At 51.3% G+C, this 19,107-nt stretch overlaps 1 protein-coding gene across 1 annotated transcript; it reads left to right on the forward strand.

Moving 5' to 3' along the window:
* Positions 1 to 1,141: 1,141 nt before the first annotated feature.
* On the forward strand, positions 1,142 to 17,648 carry HHEX (hematopoietically expressed homeobox). Its single transcript, XM_054982110.1, has 4 exons — positions 1,142 to 1,547; positions 8,053 to 8,231; positions 9,022 to 9,072; positions 14,554 to 17,648. Exons 1-4 carry the CDS (start codon positions 1,190 to 1,192, stop codon positions 14,785 to 14,787), a joined length of 822 nt encoding a protein of 273 aa, XP_054838085.1. The 5' UTR covers positions 1,142 to 1,189; the 3' UTR covers positions 14,788 to 17,648.
* The last annotated feature ends 1,459 nt before the right edge of the window (positions 17,649 to 19,107 follow it).

Below are 19,107 nucleotides of genomic sequence, written 5' to 3' on the forward strand. Positions count from 1 at the left end.
GAGCCTCCTTCGGGATTATCCTCACAGCCCCTCAGACGGAGGGGCCCTGGCCGACTCCTGCCACTCAAGACTGTCAGCCTGATCCCCCTGCAAAGGAGCTGGGAACCCCAGGGGCCATCGGGAACAGGAACGTGCCTGCTCCGAAAGGTATGGAGAAGGCCAGAGAGCCTCTGAGCGTGTGTGGAGTGTCCCTCCCACTCCGCCGAGGAACCAGCGCCAGGTTTTTCAAGGGCTCGTCTGGAGTTTTCCAGGGTGTTCCCAGACTGAACGTGAAATGTTCTTTTCTGACTCTTTCCAGCACAAAACGAACCGAGACTCAAAAGTTCGCAGAGTCTTGAACTGGCTGGGGCTGCACAAGCGCTAAGCACCTGCCCCCGGTCCACTTCGCCGGCCTCCTCAACAAGGGCGGCAGTCTAGGCTGTACGTATTGGCACTGCTCCGGCTGGCCATAGGAGGGGAAAGGGATATGCAGGCACGAGGGTCGGTGCTTCTTGAGGCCTTCGCAGAAACCGAGGGAAGGAGCGGTGAAGAGAAATTCGCCTAAGACACCAAGTCGCAGCATTGGTCCCCCGGGGTCAGTATCGCCTACTCTGGCGGACAGCGGCGGCCCTTCACCTCGCCTGCGGGTTTTATCTGGAGAAACCGAGGGCTGAGCTGGGGACCCTCCGCTTGCAAAGCAGATGCTCGACGGCCGGAACACCCAAGCCGGATCCCAGGCCTCAGGAAACCACTTAGGGGCCTCGGGGGACTGTTGCCTGGGGGCGGGGCGGGGAAGCACTCTGCACATGCTCTGGGGAAAACAGGGGGCTGGGGCTCGGTTTGCAGTCCAGGATAGACAAAGCCCGCCCTTGACCGCCAGCCCCGCCGGCGTAGCCCAGCCCAGCCCCGCGTGAGAGCAGCCAGCCCAAGCGTGCCTCCCTCGCGGCCCCGCCCCGCAGTGGCTCCCCCGGGACAGCGGCGGGGCGCGAGAAACTGGGGCGCGGCTGGGCCGGCGGGCGTGGCCTGGCCCTCTCGCTCGGCGGGCTGATTGGCTGGCCGCGGGGCAGGGAGGCGGCAGCTCCGCCCCGCCGCGCCGCCCTCTGGAAACCTGCGCCTGGAGCAAGGAGCGGAGGAGGGACCCTCAAAGCGCGCTGCGCCGCTGAGCTGCTGGGAGCGGCAGTGCCCAGCAGGCGGCCGGAGCGGGCCAGCCATGCAGTACCAGGCACCCGGGCCGGCCGCCGGGCCTCCCCTGTACGCGCCCACCCCGCTGCTGCAGCCGGCGCACCCCACGCCCTTCTACATCGAGGACATCCTGGGCAGGGGCGCCCCCGTGCCGCCCGCGCCGCCGCCCGCCCTGCCCTCGCCCAACTCCTCCTTCACCAGCCTGGTGGCCTCCTACCGGACCCCCGTCTACGAACCCACCCCGATCCACCCGGCCTTCTCGCACCACCTGGCCGCCGCCACCTACGGACCCGGCCCCTACGGCGCTGCGGCCGGCAGCCCTCTCTACCCTTTCCCCCGCGCCGTCGGCGACTACTCGCACGCCCTGCTACGGCACGACCACCTGGGTAAGCAGCGGCGCCGGGCGGCCCGGAGAGGTGGGCTGGGGGGGGCAAGAAAGGGGGCAGCCGGGAACCGCCTCTTAGTTGCTCTCCAACCGGGACAGGCTGTCAATCTTCGGAATCAAAGTGCTTGCCTGGTCAGGGCGGGATGCCCCGGCCAGCCTCAGTGATTCGGCTTCTAGCGTACATTTTTACTCACGCCCCCACAAAGCCCGCTCCTTTCCCCCTGGCTTCAGCTTCTAATTCGGGTTACAGCGCAGAGACCCCCGACCCGGCTTATTGTGCGGGACTCCGAGAGAAGGCCCTGGGTCCCGCTTCAGCCGGCCCCGACCCCGCAGGGGCATCTGAAACGGACGGGGCTCCCGGCCTGCTGCTTTGTGCGCACGCCTCGGGCCGGAGGGGGAGGCGGCTGAGTGGCCCCCCGCCTCCCTGGGTCCCGACCCGGCTGCCCGGCGGAGCAGGAGCAGATGGTCTGGGGGCGGGGGAGAGGCGAGCCTGCGAAGGAGGGCACCGCGCAGCCCTCCAAGGCCTGAGCATCGCCAACCACGTAAGCGGCTTTGGCCGCAGTCCGGAGCCCGTCGAATAACCGGGGAGCAGCCCCGCGTAGGCTTGCTGCTCCCGTCTCTTTTTCGGTCGTTTTCCTTACCGGTGTCTCTTTGAACTACCTCCCAGTCCGTTTGTTGTGGCGCCTGGACCCTTGATCCTGGCACAGGAAGCCTGGGGCGTGTTTCCTCGCAAGTAAGCCCCACCGCGCCCCTCGGGCCTTGCTCACAGAGCAAGGGGGAGCCGAATTACTATGGAAATCATTGGATTGGATTGTGAGGAAATGGAGGGGGGGCGGACGGAAAGCGAGGGTCCTTAACGCGGTTGGGGCTGTTGAAACCCGCGGCGGAGAGAGGGGGGGGCGCTCTACGGCAAGCGCCTGAACGGTTGTATCCTTTGGGGAGCCCAGTTTGAAACCAAACCGGAGTCACCCCGGAGCCCAAAATAGATCCCGATCTCTGGCGGGTCTTTCAAGATTACTGTTTGGAAAGGTGGGGTAGGTCGTGTCCCCCACCGATGTCGGGGGCAAAAGCGAGAGTGGCGGGCGCGGATTTTCGGCTCCCTGCCCTCCCCGCAGCCTCCAAGATTGCAGCCGGGGGTTGACTTCGTGCCGTCCGGCGGGGCTGGCTGACCCTTTCCGTTCATACAGGATATCTTGAGCTCTCGATAGGAGTAAATCTGGTTTCAGAAGCTGTTAAGTGTTTTCCTGGCCGCCCGGAGCAGGCTCTTCCCCGGGAGTCGTGCACGCTGCTGATTATTTTATCGACATCCTCAATACAGACAAATTCAGGAAACACTCGGCTTCTGATAGCCCGGATCCGTTTTTCTGATATTGTTCATTTCCTCTGTGTGGGATGGGGCTTTATGACAGCTAAAATAACCCGTTGCTTCCTTAAAAAAACTCAAGAAAGAAAAGCAAGCCTGTTTTCACCAGAATTACAAAAGCCTGACGCAAACGAAAAATCTTGAATAACAATGTTGCGTTTTCAAAGGCAGCAGCCAGACAGAAACCCAAACACTCCAGGGGAGGGAGACGGTTGGGGCCCGAGCCCTTCTCCTGAGGTGGCCCCGAGCCCCTGCCGGTTTACTTGGAAGTAAACTTGGAAGGACTTGGTGAGGAGCACGCTGGACCGGCCTTTGGTTCGGAGGTCCAACCGCCCTGGACTGCACCAAGGAAACAGACCCGGGAACTGCAGCGCGCAGGAGTGCCCCACATGGGGCACTCAGGCTACAATCCTCCTGCGCATGTATTTATTTATTTTATTTATTTAATTCAATTTATATCCCACTCTCTGCGCAATAGCAGGCTCAGGGCGGATTACATACAATATAATACATTAAAATATAAAAATATACTTTGGAAGCAGATAAAATCACATACATATTTAAAATTTACTAGGCGGGTTTAGGATCATTCTGGTGGAAGGCCGGCGGCCTACCTAGCAGGGTTGCTTGTGAGGCAGGGCGCCTCGGGGATTCCATGTTCAGAAGCCGTTCGAGTCAAGTTATCAGACTCCAGCAGGAGCAACAGGCAGCTGCCGGCTCGGTTGTGCGGGCTTCCGAGAACCGGCGATTGCTGGCCAGAGACGGCCCTTCAGGACGCTCCTGTAAGCACATTTTATGCGGCCCGCGAAGTCCTCTGTCAGTTTCAAACTAGTTGAGGATTCTTGTTCCTCTTTACTGCAGCCAGGAAGAGTTGGAGAAACTGATCTGTGGAACCAGGGGCTTATATTTTAAAGCAGCATATACTTGCCTCACTGAACCAGTTTGCGCTTTCTCTCGCACACACCTGCACTCATTCACACGTGCACCTTTAAATGTTCCCGTTAAGGAGACAGCAAAAGAGCATAGCAGACCGAGACGAATCCATTGCTTTCAGATTTGGCAAGGAAGCAAGTTTGGCTTCTGGGCCTAAAACTCTTTCGCATGCTTCCTCTTGTATATTTCCTCTCTTTTCTTTAGGCCACAGCACCGAACACCCTGGAAGCCTGTGCCATTGAAATGAAACTTCCACGTGAACATGTTCAAAGATCTGAGGCAGGTCCAGGACAGAACCCAGGACAGAAACAAGAGCGCGACTCTGAACAAAGAGGGCTCAGTCATACTTGGGGCAGGCACAGGCGATAAACCATTTATCAGGAATTTTAAGACACCTTGAGCCTCAGAGGATAGGCTCTGTGTTTTAATTGATACTCAAATATTTGGCGCCACGCTTAAACCAGTTGACATCTGATCAACAAACCATTTGAGCCCAAGTAGGTAGATACTTAGGTCCTGTTACCTACTTGGGTAGGTAGATAAGGGTCCTGTTAGGGGATTATAGAGAGGGTGCATAATAACAGCCCTGAACATTTTAAAGGGCGACCGTACTATTAATAAAAATAATCAGACTCCCCCAAGTAAACCTTATTTGGGAACAAATCCCGCCGATTTCTATAGGGCTTGCTTTTCCCTAGAAGAATTCCACTTCAACTCTTGCTCCTACGGGTCGCTGAATAAAGCGCTGAGGATCGCGGGGGAAATTCCCCTTCACTGTAGCTTCCATCCTTCGCTCCCAGTGACCCAACAGTTCTCGCAGAAAGTTTCACTGGAAATTTACTGCAGATACTTGGCTGGCATAGCTATGGCTAGGCGCGATAGTGATTTCCAAAAACATCTTCTTCATGCAAGGTGTGTAGGATCAGGGTGTCATTTTGACTGGGAAAAGATCGCTGTTTTTCTTTTTTTAAAAACAGTAAAGGGGGTTTAGAAAGCCTGCCATATAACATTTTAAATCGCATGTAAATTAAGTTTTGCGTCTACCCTAGAAGCTTGAACAAAAACGAAAAAGACCCCGAACCATTTCAAACCTTCTGTACCCCTCCCCGCCCTCCCCAGGAAGTACTCCAAATGAAAGTGTCAGTAATTCGCGGTTGTAGCCTCTCTGATACGAGTATAAATGCAAGCAAGCTGATTAAAACGATTTAGGGAGGGCCTGGCTTTCGGTGAAAATGCCATTTATTTTTATTTGTTTAAAACATTTTTACACCGTCTCTCCCACCATTTCTAGGCAATGTGTAGGTAACGATATCCGGATCCTTATATGTACTCAGTGATAATTAATTACTCTTCGGAATTGGCGGGAAAAATCCGATTGCGGTTCTTGATTTGTTCCTCTGGAAATCTTTCTGTGGTCCTTGTTGGGTCCACATAGGCGCCTGGAAAGGCTCAGGGCCCAGTGAAAGAGTGGAAGAGGAAGAAAGCATTGCTGACCTCTCCAGTTCTGAAGGGAGAGACAAGTAAAGGGGTGGGGGTGCGGGTGGAACAGGACAGCGGGTGGAAAGGCGGCAGGCAGAACCTTCACCCGCCCCCTTTCTCGGGGGTCACCCAACGCGCACTTGCAGCGAGTGGCAGATTGGCCCAAAGAAGTCCTTCTTCGCTGAACCCAGCACCAGCGTGTGGAGTTCTCTGCTGCAAAATGCGAGTTGAGGGCAAGTGGTTTTGACGGTTTTTCTGCGGGGTGAAAAATGCACGGAAGATCTAACAGAAGAACGGTGACCAGGAGTCTCCAAGTAACTTCCAAGGCAGTGTGTTATTTATTGAATAGGTTTTTGGCTCGTCATTCTCCCTTCCTGCAGTTTATCCTCGCAACGGCCCCGGGAGCTTAGGCTGAGAAGGAGACTCGCCCAAGCTCACCCCGGGCCTCCCGTTTCCGAGGGCGAGGCTCTAGCCACTGCGCAAGGCTGCCTCAGAATAGCCTGCTAGGCGAGGGCGGTTGCCTCGTTGCCCAGCTTGGAAGCTGCTGGCCGGCCAAGAGACTGCTGGGCGGGAGCGGAGGGGCCCGCCCGGGTCTGCTCCCGCCAGGCTCCCGCGGTGGGCAGCCGAGGCCGGCCTTCTCCGCCAGCCCAGAGCTGTCCTGGTGCTGAGCTTCTGCCGGCCGTTCTGGCGGGCCAGGGGAGCCGAGGCGGCGGTGGCAGGGCAGGGGCGGCTGGAGCCGCGGCGCGCCTCGCCGGAGAGGCCAACAGGAAACACATTGGCGGAAGTGTTGCCAGAGCCCACGGCCCGGCGGCTTCAACTGTCCTCTGCCGGCTGCCGAGCGCGCCGGAGGAGGCCTGGCGGGGGCGACGCTGGGAGGGCGCCGCCCCGACGGGGGCTCTGCGGGCCGGGCCTTTAGGGCGCCAGCCACGTGCGCGTCTCCTGGGCAAGCCCGCGCTGCCGCCGGTGCAGCGCTGGGCAGTCCAAAGCCCGTAGCCTTGGCGTGGGTCTGGGGGCGGTTGCGGTTGCGAGGGGTGGCCGGCAACTGCGGGCAGGAAGGATGAGCTGGGAAGAAGCCAAGCAGTTTCCCGAGCAGGGGGTGACTTAATGGCTCGAATCAAGGGGAGCCGATTGGAATGGTTAAGAGACCAGCACAGCTGGTGTGGCTGCGAGGGAAGGGCGCATTTGCACGGCATGCAAGAAGGCCAGCGGAGCATCGCTCCTGAGTGCTCAGCTGTACGTTGCGAGCTGCCTTGGACCCACTGCATAGGGAAAGGCGCTATGCAAACATTGTAAGAAATAAATACCTTTTAGGGTTTTTTTTTTAAAGCTATTTTGGTTTCCTAAGAGGGAATTAAAAGGATGGTCTGATGATGATGGTCTGTTCACTAAAGTGTACAGTACAGAGGGTTTGAATATACACGTATTTAACGCCCATCCACACAGCAGGGCATCTTTTCTCGGCTGCCTGCCAGCCCTGCTTTCCAGGATGGAGCCTGAAGGAGCCTTGCGACGGCCAGGGCTCAGGCCAAGTGGCGCTGGGGCCGCCTGGGCGTGTCCTGAAAGTCGCCCTGGGGTGCCAGGCATCGGTTGGTGTTTAGCGCCCGGCGCTGTAGGGGTCAGCCCAGAAGGGAGGACAAAAGCGACCCTCTTCCATGCAAGGCACACTGGCAGCGCACGCCTAAGAAGAGTCACTGTAGTCTAAGCCGTTCGCAAGCAGTGGGTTAAGGAGGGAATAACTCTGCAGGAACTTGGGGGGAAAGCAAGGCTTGTTCTTTCGGGCGATGCTTTCCACCCCAAGCTCAAGGGCGCTGCTGAGGTCGATCAGCTCCCTTAACTCGCTTGGCGCTTCCTGAGCGCCAGTGCCCAGCGGGACAGCAGCAGAGCAGTGCAGTGGCCCCTTGGAGACCAACCAGGTTTTCCAGGGTCTACCAGAAAGTAGCGTCCAAAGTAGCGTCTCGCTTGGCTGCAGCCTGCCGCAACATTCACGCAAAAGGCCCTGGCTAAACCCCCTCTTGATGCTTTACTGAAGGGCCGATTACAGTCTTGGTTTTCGGCACGTCTCTTGCAATCGAACCCATCAGACGGGCGATCAATTCGCAACAAGATTTCTCGTCGGATCTCTCTGGCGGGCACCCTAGAGGCCAAAGCCGCTCCTTTCGGGGCAGTCAGAGAGCCCCGAGGGCCCGGGCATTCGTCCCGTCTTTTCAAGGCTACCGGATGAAACAGGCGGGTCGAATCTGGGGTAGCTGATGTTGGGAAGGAGCGTCCTCGATTGTTCCTAAGCGAAGCAATGCAGGAGGCTTGCCTTCTGCTTAGGAGCCCGACCAATACTCCGAATTAGCTGCATCTGCAGCAGGGAGGGGAGGAAGTCATGGGGGCAAAGCGGGCCTTTCCCCCCAAATGAGCCAGTTATGACAGCGTCAAAATTATATCTGGTTTCCTTCCAGCGTAATAATAAAAAAACTTGGCTTAACCCGGGTTAGAATGAGTTCTCCTTTTGGTCATCGTACAATGAGAGTATCTGCCTACAACGCATTTTTTAAAGCCGGAGTAACTACTTTCGCTTGCTTTATTCCGGAAGGGAATTAACTCTCCAAGCAAATGAAGTCGCTCCGGATTAAATCGGGCGTGTGGACAGGCGCGATCTCTTGTAGCTGCAGTTCTCGCAGTAGTTCCGAGGAGGGAGGCCCGACTGGCCGCCCTCCCCAACCGCTGCCGTTTTCTCCCGCAGGGAAGCCGCTGCTCTGGAGCCCCTTCATGCAGAGGCCGCTGCACAAGCGCAAAGGCGGCCAGGTGCGCTTCTCCAACGACCAGACCGTCGAGCTGGAGAAGAAGTTCGAGACGCAGAAGTACCTGTCGCCGCCCGAGAGGAAGCGCCTGGCCAAGATGCTGCAGCTCAGCGAGAGGCAGGTGAGACCCCAGTGCGGGCCAGCCCCCAGCCAAGTCCGGCAGCTCCCTTGACCGAAGTGCGTAGCGCGTTTGGCTACCCAAGTGCGAAGTAGCTTGCCCCATCCCCGCGTTTTAAGCCGCTTTGTATGCCCGGTGGGGAGAAAAGTGGGATATAAATGGATGAACGAATAAGCCCCGCGGGGTACAAATTGCCCCTTGGCCGCTTCTCGGCTTCACTGGGAGAGGCCTTCCCATCGTCAGGGCGCCTTTGGTTTTCTTGGCCGATGCGCAGTTGAGGGGAAAATTGAGCCGCTTTTCTACTTTTCGCTGTACTTTTAATTGCATTTTAGGCGCTTGAACTGGCGGCGGCGGCGGCGGCGGCGGGGGGGGGCGGGTATCTAGAAGTTGGAATGGCTGCCAAGCCGAGTAGGTCACGCATGCAGGTGGCTTCGGAGCAACGCTGTAGCCGCCAAACCTTTTCTGCCAGTTTTCCCCGTTTCCTTTCCAAAGCAGTCCCGTGTGGATTCGAGCAGTTATTTTGTATTGGTCCTCTTACCTCTGCTGCTGGTTCAGAGGTTAAATTCGAAGGTGGTCTGGTTTTGTTTTTTCCCCAATAAGGGGAAGAAAGGAATCAAGGGCGCTTCCCCCAGGCAGGCCACCGCGCTACGACACCCGTGGCCACAGTGAACGCGCAGCCATTACGTGGCATCCGAGACCCGGCAGTCGGCGCCTTGGGGCTTGAGGGTTCTGCCCGCAGCCCCTGCCCTCCGTTCCTTAACTCGCCTCTTTTTCTTGTCGTCCAACCGTTTAGGTCAAAACCTGGTTTCAGAACCGGCGGGCGAAATGGAGACGCCTCAAGCAGGTAGGCCGGCGCGTCGCTTCCTCTCGAAAGTGGCGCCCTGTGGGGGTTTCTCTGGCGGGACGGGCTGCGGGGCGGCCGGAGCCTCCTGGATCAGCCTCTTGGCCGGGATGAGGCCGCGCCAGCCGCCAAAGCCGCACCAGCGGCGCTAACTAGTCGGCGCCCGCAGCAGCAGCCGAGCCGAGCCAGAAGCGCCTCCGCCAGGGCAGAGCCCCTCCCGGGCGCCCTCGCCGCCCAGCCCGGCGCTGCTGCTCCCCTCGCCCCGCTGCGCACCTTCCCGCTCAGATCAGTCGCCAGCAGGCCGTTGCCTAACGAGGCCAGGCCGCATTGCCGGCTCCCCTGCCTTGTCCCGGCAAAGCAGCCCCGAAGAGGCTCGGGGGCGGCACCGGGACGCCTGGCAGGGGCACCCTGGCAAGGCGCCTCCTCTCCTGGGCCAGGAAGCGGAGGGGACTCGGCTGGCGGCTGCGGGTCTTTCTCCTCCGGCGGCCCTCCGGCCACTTGCGCCGTTCGGGAAAGGCGCCTCCCTTCAACGGGGCAGCCGCTTTTCGAACCGCTTCGCCCATTGGCAGCATAAACCCAACAGGCGGCAGGCCGGCCCCCGTCCCAAGGCCTGCTCCTCCTCCTCCTCCAGATGGAAGCCTCATGCAATAGATTTAAAACCCAGGTAGCGTCTGAATGGTAAACCACGGAGTTAAGCCATTAAAAGCCAGAGAATCGTTACAATCCTAAGCTCACATTTTGGGGAGTTTGCTCAATTGAACACAGTGGGGCTGACTTCCGAGTAAACATGGGAAGGGCTGGGATGTTAACGTTTTAAAAAAACCCGGGCAACACCCGCTTTGAAATAATAAGGATCATGACGGTGATGCCCGCTATTTAAATCTCACATCATTCTAACTTTTTATACTACGCGAGCAATAGGTTGGTCCTATTGGAGCCAATACAACCGAGCCAACCCGCGCGTGCGCCTGGTCCTGCGATCCGGGCTCAACGCACTGAAATCCTTGACGGCGCGGTCAGTGGCGGCGTTTGGCGTTTGGCACAGCCGGGGTTACCTGGCGACACTGAAAAAGTCCTACGGCCTGACCGACCCGACCCGCTCCGAGCAGCGGGGCTGAAGGGGAGGGAACATTTCCGGCCGCCAGGGAGAAGCCGGCTGCTCTCTGCACCGACGGGGACGCGGAGCGCTTTTCCTTTCAGAACTGAACCCCTAGAAAGAGCAAAGCCCCCGGCGCGGAGGCGCCTTTTACTCTGATTTCCCTGGAGAAGCGGCCGCCTCCCAGGCCCATTCGGCCCCCGCCTGCTCACTCGCCGTTCGGACGAGGCCTTTAAAGGGGCTCCGCAGGCGCTCCGCCGGGCTCTCTTTTCTGCGCCAACCGAGCGGTGTTAACCCGAAGGCTTCCCTGGCTTCCGAGCCCGCAACCCGAGGCGATGTTGAGTAGGCGGCGCCTGGAGCCATTTCTCCGGCCCGGTTAGAAGCCCGAGCAGCCCCCAGCCCCTTTCTGAAGCGAGGCTCGATGGCTGCGTGAGGGCCCGGCTGGCTGGGCCCTTTCCTCCCGCTCCCCTCGGCCGGCTCAAGCGATGCTTCCCTCCCGCTCCTTGACATTCCTGCCGGAGTGGAATTTGTGCCCGTTACTCCAAAGCGGGGGCACCGACTGGAAATCGAATCGGGCCCTTCCAGGCCCGGCGTTTGCTCGAACGATCTCCATGTATTTCTGGCGTTCTTTCCGTGGAAGCCCGCGGCGGATTGACAATGCCCGAAAGCTTCAGGCTGCAATTCTAGGCACGCCTGCGAGCAAGTCCCACCGACCTAACGGAACTTACTTCTGAGTAATCGCGCAGAGGGATGGCTTTGGGAGGTCGGAAACGAAGGGAGCGATCCGAAGCGGGGCTGTGAATCCCTTGAGTTCGATAGGACTCACCCTCGGTAAATACGCCTGGGGTTGAGCCCGAAAGAACAAGCCGGAAAAAACAGGCGTCAGGGGCTTTGAGTTCAGCGGCTGGGCCCTGCCAGAATTACACCTGCTTTGTCAGAGAAACTCTGAAATGTTAATCAGCCTTGAGTCTCAGAGAGAAAGGCGAACAACAACAACAACAACAGGACCGATTTGGGGATTTGGATAAACAGCATTTGATTTGGGAAAACAAGATTTTCGTTTATCTCATAATAATTAGTCTGGGGGGGAGGACTTTCTGCCCAACGAATTTATAAATAAAAACTCTATAAAAGAAGGAGAAAATGTAGGGTTACCAACAGTCCCGGAGAAAACTGTCCCTTTAATAGAAACTTGTAAAAATGGGCAGGCGAACCTTTTCATGACATGGAAGCAAATCACATCCCATCAGATCTTTATTAAAAGAACAGGGCATTTTTCTCCAGGCCTGCCGGGAACTCTGGGAAGGAGAGGGAAACAGGAGAAAAAGGGGTTCCTTTCACATGCACAGCTTTAGGTTTTGTTGCAGGGGAGGGGTCTGCAGTTTGTATCTGGTTCCTCTTTATTGGCCTTCCTAGTACATGTTCTCTGCTCCCCTCACCCCCTTCCCCTCAGTAACTTCTCAGGAGGCTGGGCAGAGGGTCCTGAGCATGTCCGAATAAAGGATAACCAACACCCTCTTAGGGGGGATAAAAGCTGAAGTCATCCCACTTCGTCTGTTAGAACCAATGCTAGGAATGTAATACTGTTTGATTGGGACCAACCAGAATTCTGAAATTGATGAATGAGCAAAATAGTGCCCTCCCTAAGGGAGGGGAGAGAAAAACAAAATTATCTTGTTGTGCATGATGGGAAAGCCCCAGATCTGCAGATTGCAACAGTCTCAGATGGACCACAGAAAACATTCTGCAAACTTAAATATCTGTTTGGTCTCAAAGAGATGCATAAGTAAGGGGATAGGGACTATAGACTTTACTACTATGTATTGTCTGTTGCTCTATAATCCTCCTGGAGAGTTTGTTGTTTAGTATGTCAGTCTTAGAATTGTTTATGCTCTGTTTCAGCATTTCTTCAGCTCTCTTTCTAGTTCTAAAGTTAGGCAGATTTGCACATGTACTTTATTAGATAGTTTATTGAGATATCCTTGAAATTGACTGAACTAACTCACACTGTGTAATCCACCTAGAGATTCTGTGAGAAAGGTGGACTATAAATAGCACAAACAAATAAATAAATTTGAAGTATAAGCTACATCTTGTGTAGCACCAAAGTCTGTCCTGCTTAAGAGTTGAGCAGAAGCATAGTCTGCTAATCCAATGCACCCTTGCTTGGAATAGATAATACTGAACTCACAGTGTCATTATTTCTGTGCACACAAGCATAGCATTAAGCAGTAAAATATCATTAAGCAGGGGTAGGGGGATCTTAGATGGGACCAGATATGCTAGAGCATGTGAGCTTTTGATCCCTTTGGAGCAACATTTTTAGAGCAGCTCTCTCTCTCATATTAAAATAACTACTGCATACACTGCTTGTTAAATTGCAGTTTGTGGCTTTACGCTGGTATATTCCACTTAATTTTCTCCCACTTAAGATAAAGGTGTGAAGTTGTGACTCTTCTTGGTTCTGCCTTTTTGACAGTTCCTTGTGTCTGGCCTCTTCTGTGAAAGGTCATTTGCAAGGCAAAGGAAAGGACAGTGAAACACTCTTCAAACTGAAAGTGTGAGACAAATTAGTAGCAGTTCAAACAGACAACTGGAGTTTAGGGGAACCAAGAGGTAGATCAAATAGCCCAAATGGAACAACAAAAATATAACTCCCATTTCTTGGAGCAATGGCTTCCAGTTTTGGAATAACTAATAATGAATCCACAAACCAAATATCCCAAGAATGGAATACTATCAAAGAAACAGGGTTCAAGAAGAACAAGGGCAATAACAAACACAGAGTAGACCAGATGATCTATGATCAGGAAGCAACTACAAGAGAGACCAGGGATGTGAATCAAAGGACTTTGGGCCATCTTTAATTTTATTTAAGAGAAGCCACGGGAAGTGGCCCAGATTAGACTGTGCTGCTTGGGTTGAAGAAGACAGGCAATCATTTTTTTTAAAAAAAATATTCTTCAACATTTTTTCAGTTTTACAGTCATTAACAATTAATAAACAAACATTTAAAAAATTTAAAACATTTGAATATGTAATTCTTGTCTCCTTAACATTAATACAGCAATGCTGATGAAGTAGTATACAATACTTACAAACTATTTACAGATGTAAAACTATACAGTATTCTAAGAAAAATGTCAAAGGTATGCCAGCCTTTGATAGTATTCCATTCTTGGGATATTTGGTTTGTGGATTCATTATTAGATATTCCAAAACTGGAAGCCATTGCTCCAAGAAATGGGAGTTATGTTTTTGTTGTTCCATTTGGGCTATTTGATCTACCAGCTTTTCCATTATGAAATAGTCCCATTGTCTAGCTTTCCAATTTGTGACTGTGGGCAAACTTTTTGTTTCCATTTGGAAGCAATAACTGATTTGGCTCTTGATAGTAGGGTTGAGATAAGATTGATTCTAGTTCTTGGTATGGAAGGATCTGACCAAAGATTCAACAATATAACCTCTGGTGTTTTAGGTACCACCTACTGACAGGCAATCATTTTGAGTTGAGGCCAAACCGGGTGATCCTTGGATGTTCATACCCAAGTTCCCTGTTCATGTGTAAAGAAAGGCAAAAGGACAGGGGGAACGGTCCCAAACTCCAAAGCAAGAGAGGACATTTTGTTTAACTAAAACTAAGAAGAAACTTCATTCTTGTCCGGCAGGTTATTTTGCAGTAAAGGAAATACGCTTTACACTAAGAATTTATTTGTGGCTTTTGATGAAGCTGTGAGCCTTGCGAAACGGGACAATTTAGCCAGGCAAACCTGTTGCCAATCTCCCTCCGGGAGCAGCCGGACAGAGTGGGCGCTCCCCTGTCTTTTTGATTTGACCCTCGGCATTTGTGAATAAAGCTTTGGATTGCAGCAGCGGTCATGTGTAAAGAAAGCCAAGTAGAAGGGTTAGTAAACAAAACCTGAGCATACACATGGCTGAAGGAAGGTAAATCCTCTTCCCTCCACTGCTTCACCTTGCTGCACGCACTGAGTTCATTTCAGCATTTCCCTCCCAGCCAGGCTTCATTAGAGGAAATCAGTCAGTGTGGTGTAGTGGTTAGAGATATGCTGGCCCACTACTGGGCATGGCATCTTGGGATTCAAATCTGCACTGGATATGGAACTCCCATCACTTTCTCAACCAGGCCTTTCCATAAGGTGGGGGTCACCACGGAGAAGGCATGTGAGTGGGCAATTGCCAGTCTTACCCATTTGTAAGGTGGCACCTTCAGAGGTTTTTGTTCAGAGAAGCACAGCGGTTACAGGAGAGCATAGCAGGAGCCCTCCATCCCACCACTTCTCACTCTCCCATTCAGTGGCTTCCTGTCTCAATCTTCTAATTCATTATGTATCTCTTTGCTTAAATATTCATTGGGACTTTTGTTTCAGGAGACTCCTCAAGCCAGCAAAAAAGAAGAACCGGAGAGTGGGGACGGGCATCAAGATCCAAGGCAAGAAAGCTGTCTAAACTCTGAGCCAGAGAAAGAGGCATCGCCCCATGTGCCACGGTACACCCCCTCACCAGCTTCCCCGGAAGAGCTGGATTCCGACGTCTCGGAAGATTCTGATCAAGAGGTGGACATTGAAGGTGACAAGAGTTATTTCAATGGTCCCCATCCATAGGGACCCTTTTTAAAAACAACGAACCTTCTCTCCGCTTGCACTTTAAGAGGAGTTGGATTGACTAAAAATGATTTTACTTCAAAAAGGAAAAAAAATCCTTCAGACTGAGAAGGAAAACTAACATATTTTGTAACTCTAAAGGGCAGTGTTTTTGTTTAGATAATCTATTGATAAATGGGGGCAGATCCTTTGGCTAAAGGAAGGATCCTACTTCCAAACTGTGTTATTTGTATAGTGATGGTTTTTACATCCACTTGGGGATATAAAATTACATCCTCCTCCAGGAATTGCTGGGTTTCAGTCCAATGATCCCCAGCCAGAAGGAGGAAAACATGCTTGATTTCATAGGAAGGACTTCATGTCTGGCTTGCAAACTTTTGCAAAGATTTCCCAGATGGAAAGGAATGTAGAGTACTGAAACAAGGTTTTATCTGTTGGTTGCGACAGCAGTTTTCATTACAAGGGGGTGGGTGAAGAGCTGGTGTGGCATACCGGATAACATGTCAGAATGTACTGGGAAGACCCAGATTTGTGACCCTTCTCAGCCATGAAGATCATGTAGTGATCTTGGGTCTGTCATTCTTTCTCAACCTACCTCACAGGGTTATTGTGAGGATAACATGGAGTAGGAAAAGCTATCTATACCGCTCCAAACTCCTTAGAGAAAGGGCAGGATAGCCAGGAATAGATGTGTCCTCTCAAGTGCCTTCTGCTGTACCTTTTTTGCCTTCAAGGCCTGATTCTAAGTGTGCATTCTGGCTTAAGAATGTAAGAAGAGATCAAGGTCCACCTAGTCCAACGATCTTTGCAAGAACTTCAGTAAACAACATCCTTCTGCCCACCACCTCTGCCTCATTGCTTAAAACAAATCTAAGAAGATCCCTGCTGGATCAGATGATGGTCCATCTGGACCAGAATCCTGTTTCCCACAGTGATCCACCAGATGCCCCAGACACAAGAGTATGGACTGAGACCTTTTCCTGCAAAGCATGTGCTCTACCACTGAGCCAGACATCTTCCCTCCAATATTCAGGCCAAGCTATTGTCAATTTCTTCTTCTTCTTCTTCTTCTTCTTCTTCTTCTTCTTCTTCTTCTTCTTCTTCTTCTTCTTCTTCTTCAGATGTGTAATAGTTAAAGGCTCTCTCTCTACATGCCTAGAAGCCCTGCTTCTAATAATAATAATAATAATAACATTCAATTTATATACCACCCTTCAGGACAACTTAATGCCCACTCAGAGCGGTTTACAAAGTGTTATTATTATCCCCACAACAAAACACCCTGTGAGGTGGGTGGGGCTGAGAGAGCTCCTAGAAGCTGTGACTAGCCCAAAGTCACCCAGCTGGCTTCAAGTGGAGGAGTAAGGAATCAAACCCGGTTCTCCAGATTAGAGTCCCGCACTCTTCTTAACTACTACACCAAACTGGTGGCAGAGGCTATACAAAACCAAGAGAGAGGTTGAGGATATAAAAAATAGCCACATACAAATACAAGCTATTCCAGAGGAGCAGCCACGGCAGCCTATTGCAGAAAAAATCAATAGGCACCTGAAATGCTTACACAGTTTGATTCCAGCTAAGGTGTTTGTGAACTACAACCTGCTTCTTCAGACGCAATGCAGTGACTCCTTATATAAGAGGTATTGGAAGAACCAGCAAGGGCGAATGCACTGTAAAATGCAGGAAACATGGAATGAAATGTAACCATTCACTCATTTTGCTAATGCCTGTGCTGCGTGGGGGGTTCCAAGGCCCCTTGATCCTGCCCCCCCAACCTCCTTTTTGCCATGTGTGGAGCCACTGCATTACATCAGAGGAACTGGACTCTAGTCTACAGTAGCTTCATTTGGAATAATATTATTTTCACATATGAATCAGGCTCTTCCATGTCAGAATTCTGAAATTCCCCTGGAGACAGACTGAAAAAAACTGAAGGACACCATCACAACTGAGCAGAAAGGCAGGAGCCATTGACCACCTCTGTCAGTGGTTTCTCTCCAATTATCTTCTTTTTCTTTTAGGAACTAATTGTTTAATCTCCAGGGACACTCAGGGCCTGAAGGGAAGAGGAGAGAAACTGGCACGAGGAGAAAAGTGTTTAGGGGCTCCTTTTCCCTGTGTGGTTGCCTATGACACTTTCTAGGTTTCATTGCTGGGGTTCTTTTTAGAATCGTCGTTTTTAGGACTGCAGCAAAAGAAAGCAATCCCACGCTTGGTCTATTCAGTGGGACTTACTTTCAGGACAGAGTCCTTAGGCCTGCACTGTGTCTGTCCCCTCTGCCACCAGCTCAGTTGGCCAAGTTATGACCTCTCAGCCTCCAGTCTGCAATACTGGCTACCTTATAGGATTTTTAGGTCGATTACTGAAATTATGTTTGGGAAGTGGTTTGAATGTTTAAACTATAAATTAGCTACGTGGGCAGTTTCTCTCACCCCCTGAGCATCATACACAGCCTACATCTGCTTAGGAAACGAAGGATCTTCCCCCTCCAGTGGATCTCCTGGGCCTTTAAACAGCTGCATAGGCAGAGAGAAACCCTAGTTCTTTGCTCATCACATCTGCTTCTTAAGGGGGGGATTATCTGTTGATGTTTTCCCTTTCGCTAGGTTATTAAACAACACAGCTGTATGGCTATGGGAATGGGCTAATAGTCTGTCTCTAACTAGTCGCTGAAATGACTTCGAATTAAACCTATTAATTATGGCCTGGTTTCTTACCTTGTACAATAGGATGGATGCATCCTTGCAGGCTCATTACTTCTGTTTGTATCATGTATATATTGTTTTTATTGTTAAACGGTCTGGTATTTAATATTAATTTTGGATAAAGCAGTTGTGAAATAAAACTGAATTTGAGCTCTTTCCACTTTGGGTTGTTGTTGCTTAAGTTGTTGTGTGATTTGTGGAATTGTTTTTACAGGGTTTCTCACAAGTTGCCACTCAGAAGAAAGTGAGGTACTTGAACTGGGAGCATTCTGAATTTTGAGTTGTTGTTATTATTATTATTATTATTATTATTATTATTATTATTAATAATAACAACAACAGCAACAACATTCGCCCTTCAGGACAACTTAATGCCCACTGAGAGCTTTTTACGAAGTGTGTTATTATCCTCATGACAAGCCCCTTGTGAGGTGGGTAGGGCTGAGAGAGTTCATAGAAGCTGTGACTGACCCAAGGTCATCCAGCTGGCTTCAAGTGGAGGAGTGGGGAATCAAACCCAGTTCTCTAGATTAAAGTTCTCTAGATTTAAAGTTTAAAAAGACAGAGCCAGCGGCGATCGTTCCTCAGAGGGTTTGTTAATTTCATCTTCACCTCCCGGAAGGGGAAGTGAAATTGACAGAAATTACACATGCCCCAAATACTGATACTGAAGGGAAAGACTGGAATGCTAATATGCTAGATTTCTCTATGTAACTCTACAATTGTCTTGGTTTTTCTTTCTTTTTTTTTTGATGTAGAATAATTTATGTGAATTCATGGGGAAAATACTTGGTTTCAGTTTAATGATCTACTATATTTCCCTGGTTTTCTCTTTATTACTTGGGCATCCAGGGGATGACATTTCTTTTTATTATTTTTGAAATATTAAGGTGATGCAATAGATTATAGGTCCCCCCCCCATCCTGGAACAGGGTATGAATTAAAGGAACTAACATCCCTCTTTGCACAGTGGTAGGCTGACATCTCTTCCCCTGCTCCCAAATTAGGGGCCCCTTTTTCTTTTGCTCTGATCCTGTTTTTTAATTGCAGGAGGCAGCAAGCCCTCTTGCTACTTCATAACAGTATAAGAGGGCATCTAGTAATGTCACTTGTGTATTGAGGTTTTGTGTTATGTTTTGTGTGTGTGTCTTTCGGTGTGTATTTTCTTTCTTATCTTTGAGCTTCCACTGGCTCATAAAGCTGAATAAGATCTTTGATGTTGATATCCATGTCAAATTATATAGTCATAGTAATATTAATGGTCATGGGTTTGATAGGAAAGTGAAGGGGAAATGCATGCTCACATCACACAAGGCTTATAGTCTTCTTAATTATATTCTTAAGATAATTGAACAGTCTGGTTTATGTGAATCATGGGCAGAATTACATCCATTTTTAAACTCTTATTCTTTTTACTCCCCAGTATATGGTACTTTCTAAAGATTTTTTAAAAATATTTTTTATTAGTTTGCATTGGGGATTGGGGAAAGAGGGGAACAAATTTCAAAAGTATCATACATTCTGCTTGAAACATCACTCTACTTATCTACATTTTCCAGAGCCCAACATTTAACTGTGATTATTAATAAAAAGTTACAATGTTGCCGTCATATA

Source organism: Eublepharis macularius, chromosome 6 (assembly GCF_028583425.1).
Source record: "Eublepharis macularius isolate TG4126 chromosome 6, MPM_Emac_v1.0, whole genome shotgun sequence".
NCBI lineage: Eukaryota > Metazoa > Chordata > Lepidosauria > Squamata > Eublepharidae > Eublepharis > Eublepharis macularius.

Bases quoted from the DNA above. Each gene is read 5' to 3' on its own strand.
- HHEX (XM_054982110.1), top strand. From the start codon at position 1,190: ATGCAGTACCAGGCACCCGGGCCGGCCGCCGGGCCTCCCCTGTACGCG. The intron at 1,548-8,052 runs GTAAGCAGCGGC...TTTCTCCCGCAG, and splicing joins GCTACGGCACGACCACCTGG to GGAAGCCGCTGCTCTGGAGC. The intron at 8,232-9,021 runs GTGAGACCCCAG...CCAACCGTTTAG, and splicing joins TGCAGCTCAGCGAGAGGCAG to GTCAAAACCTGGTTTCAGAA.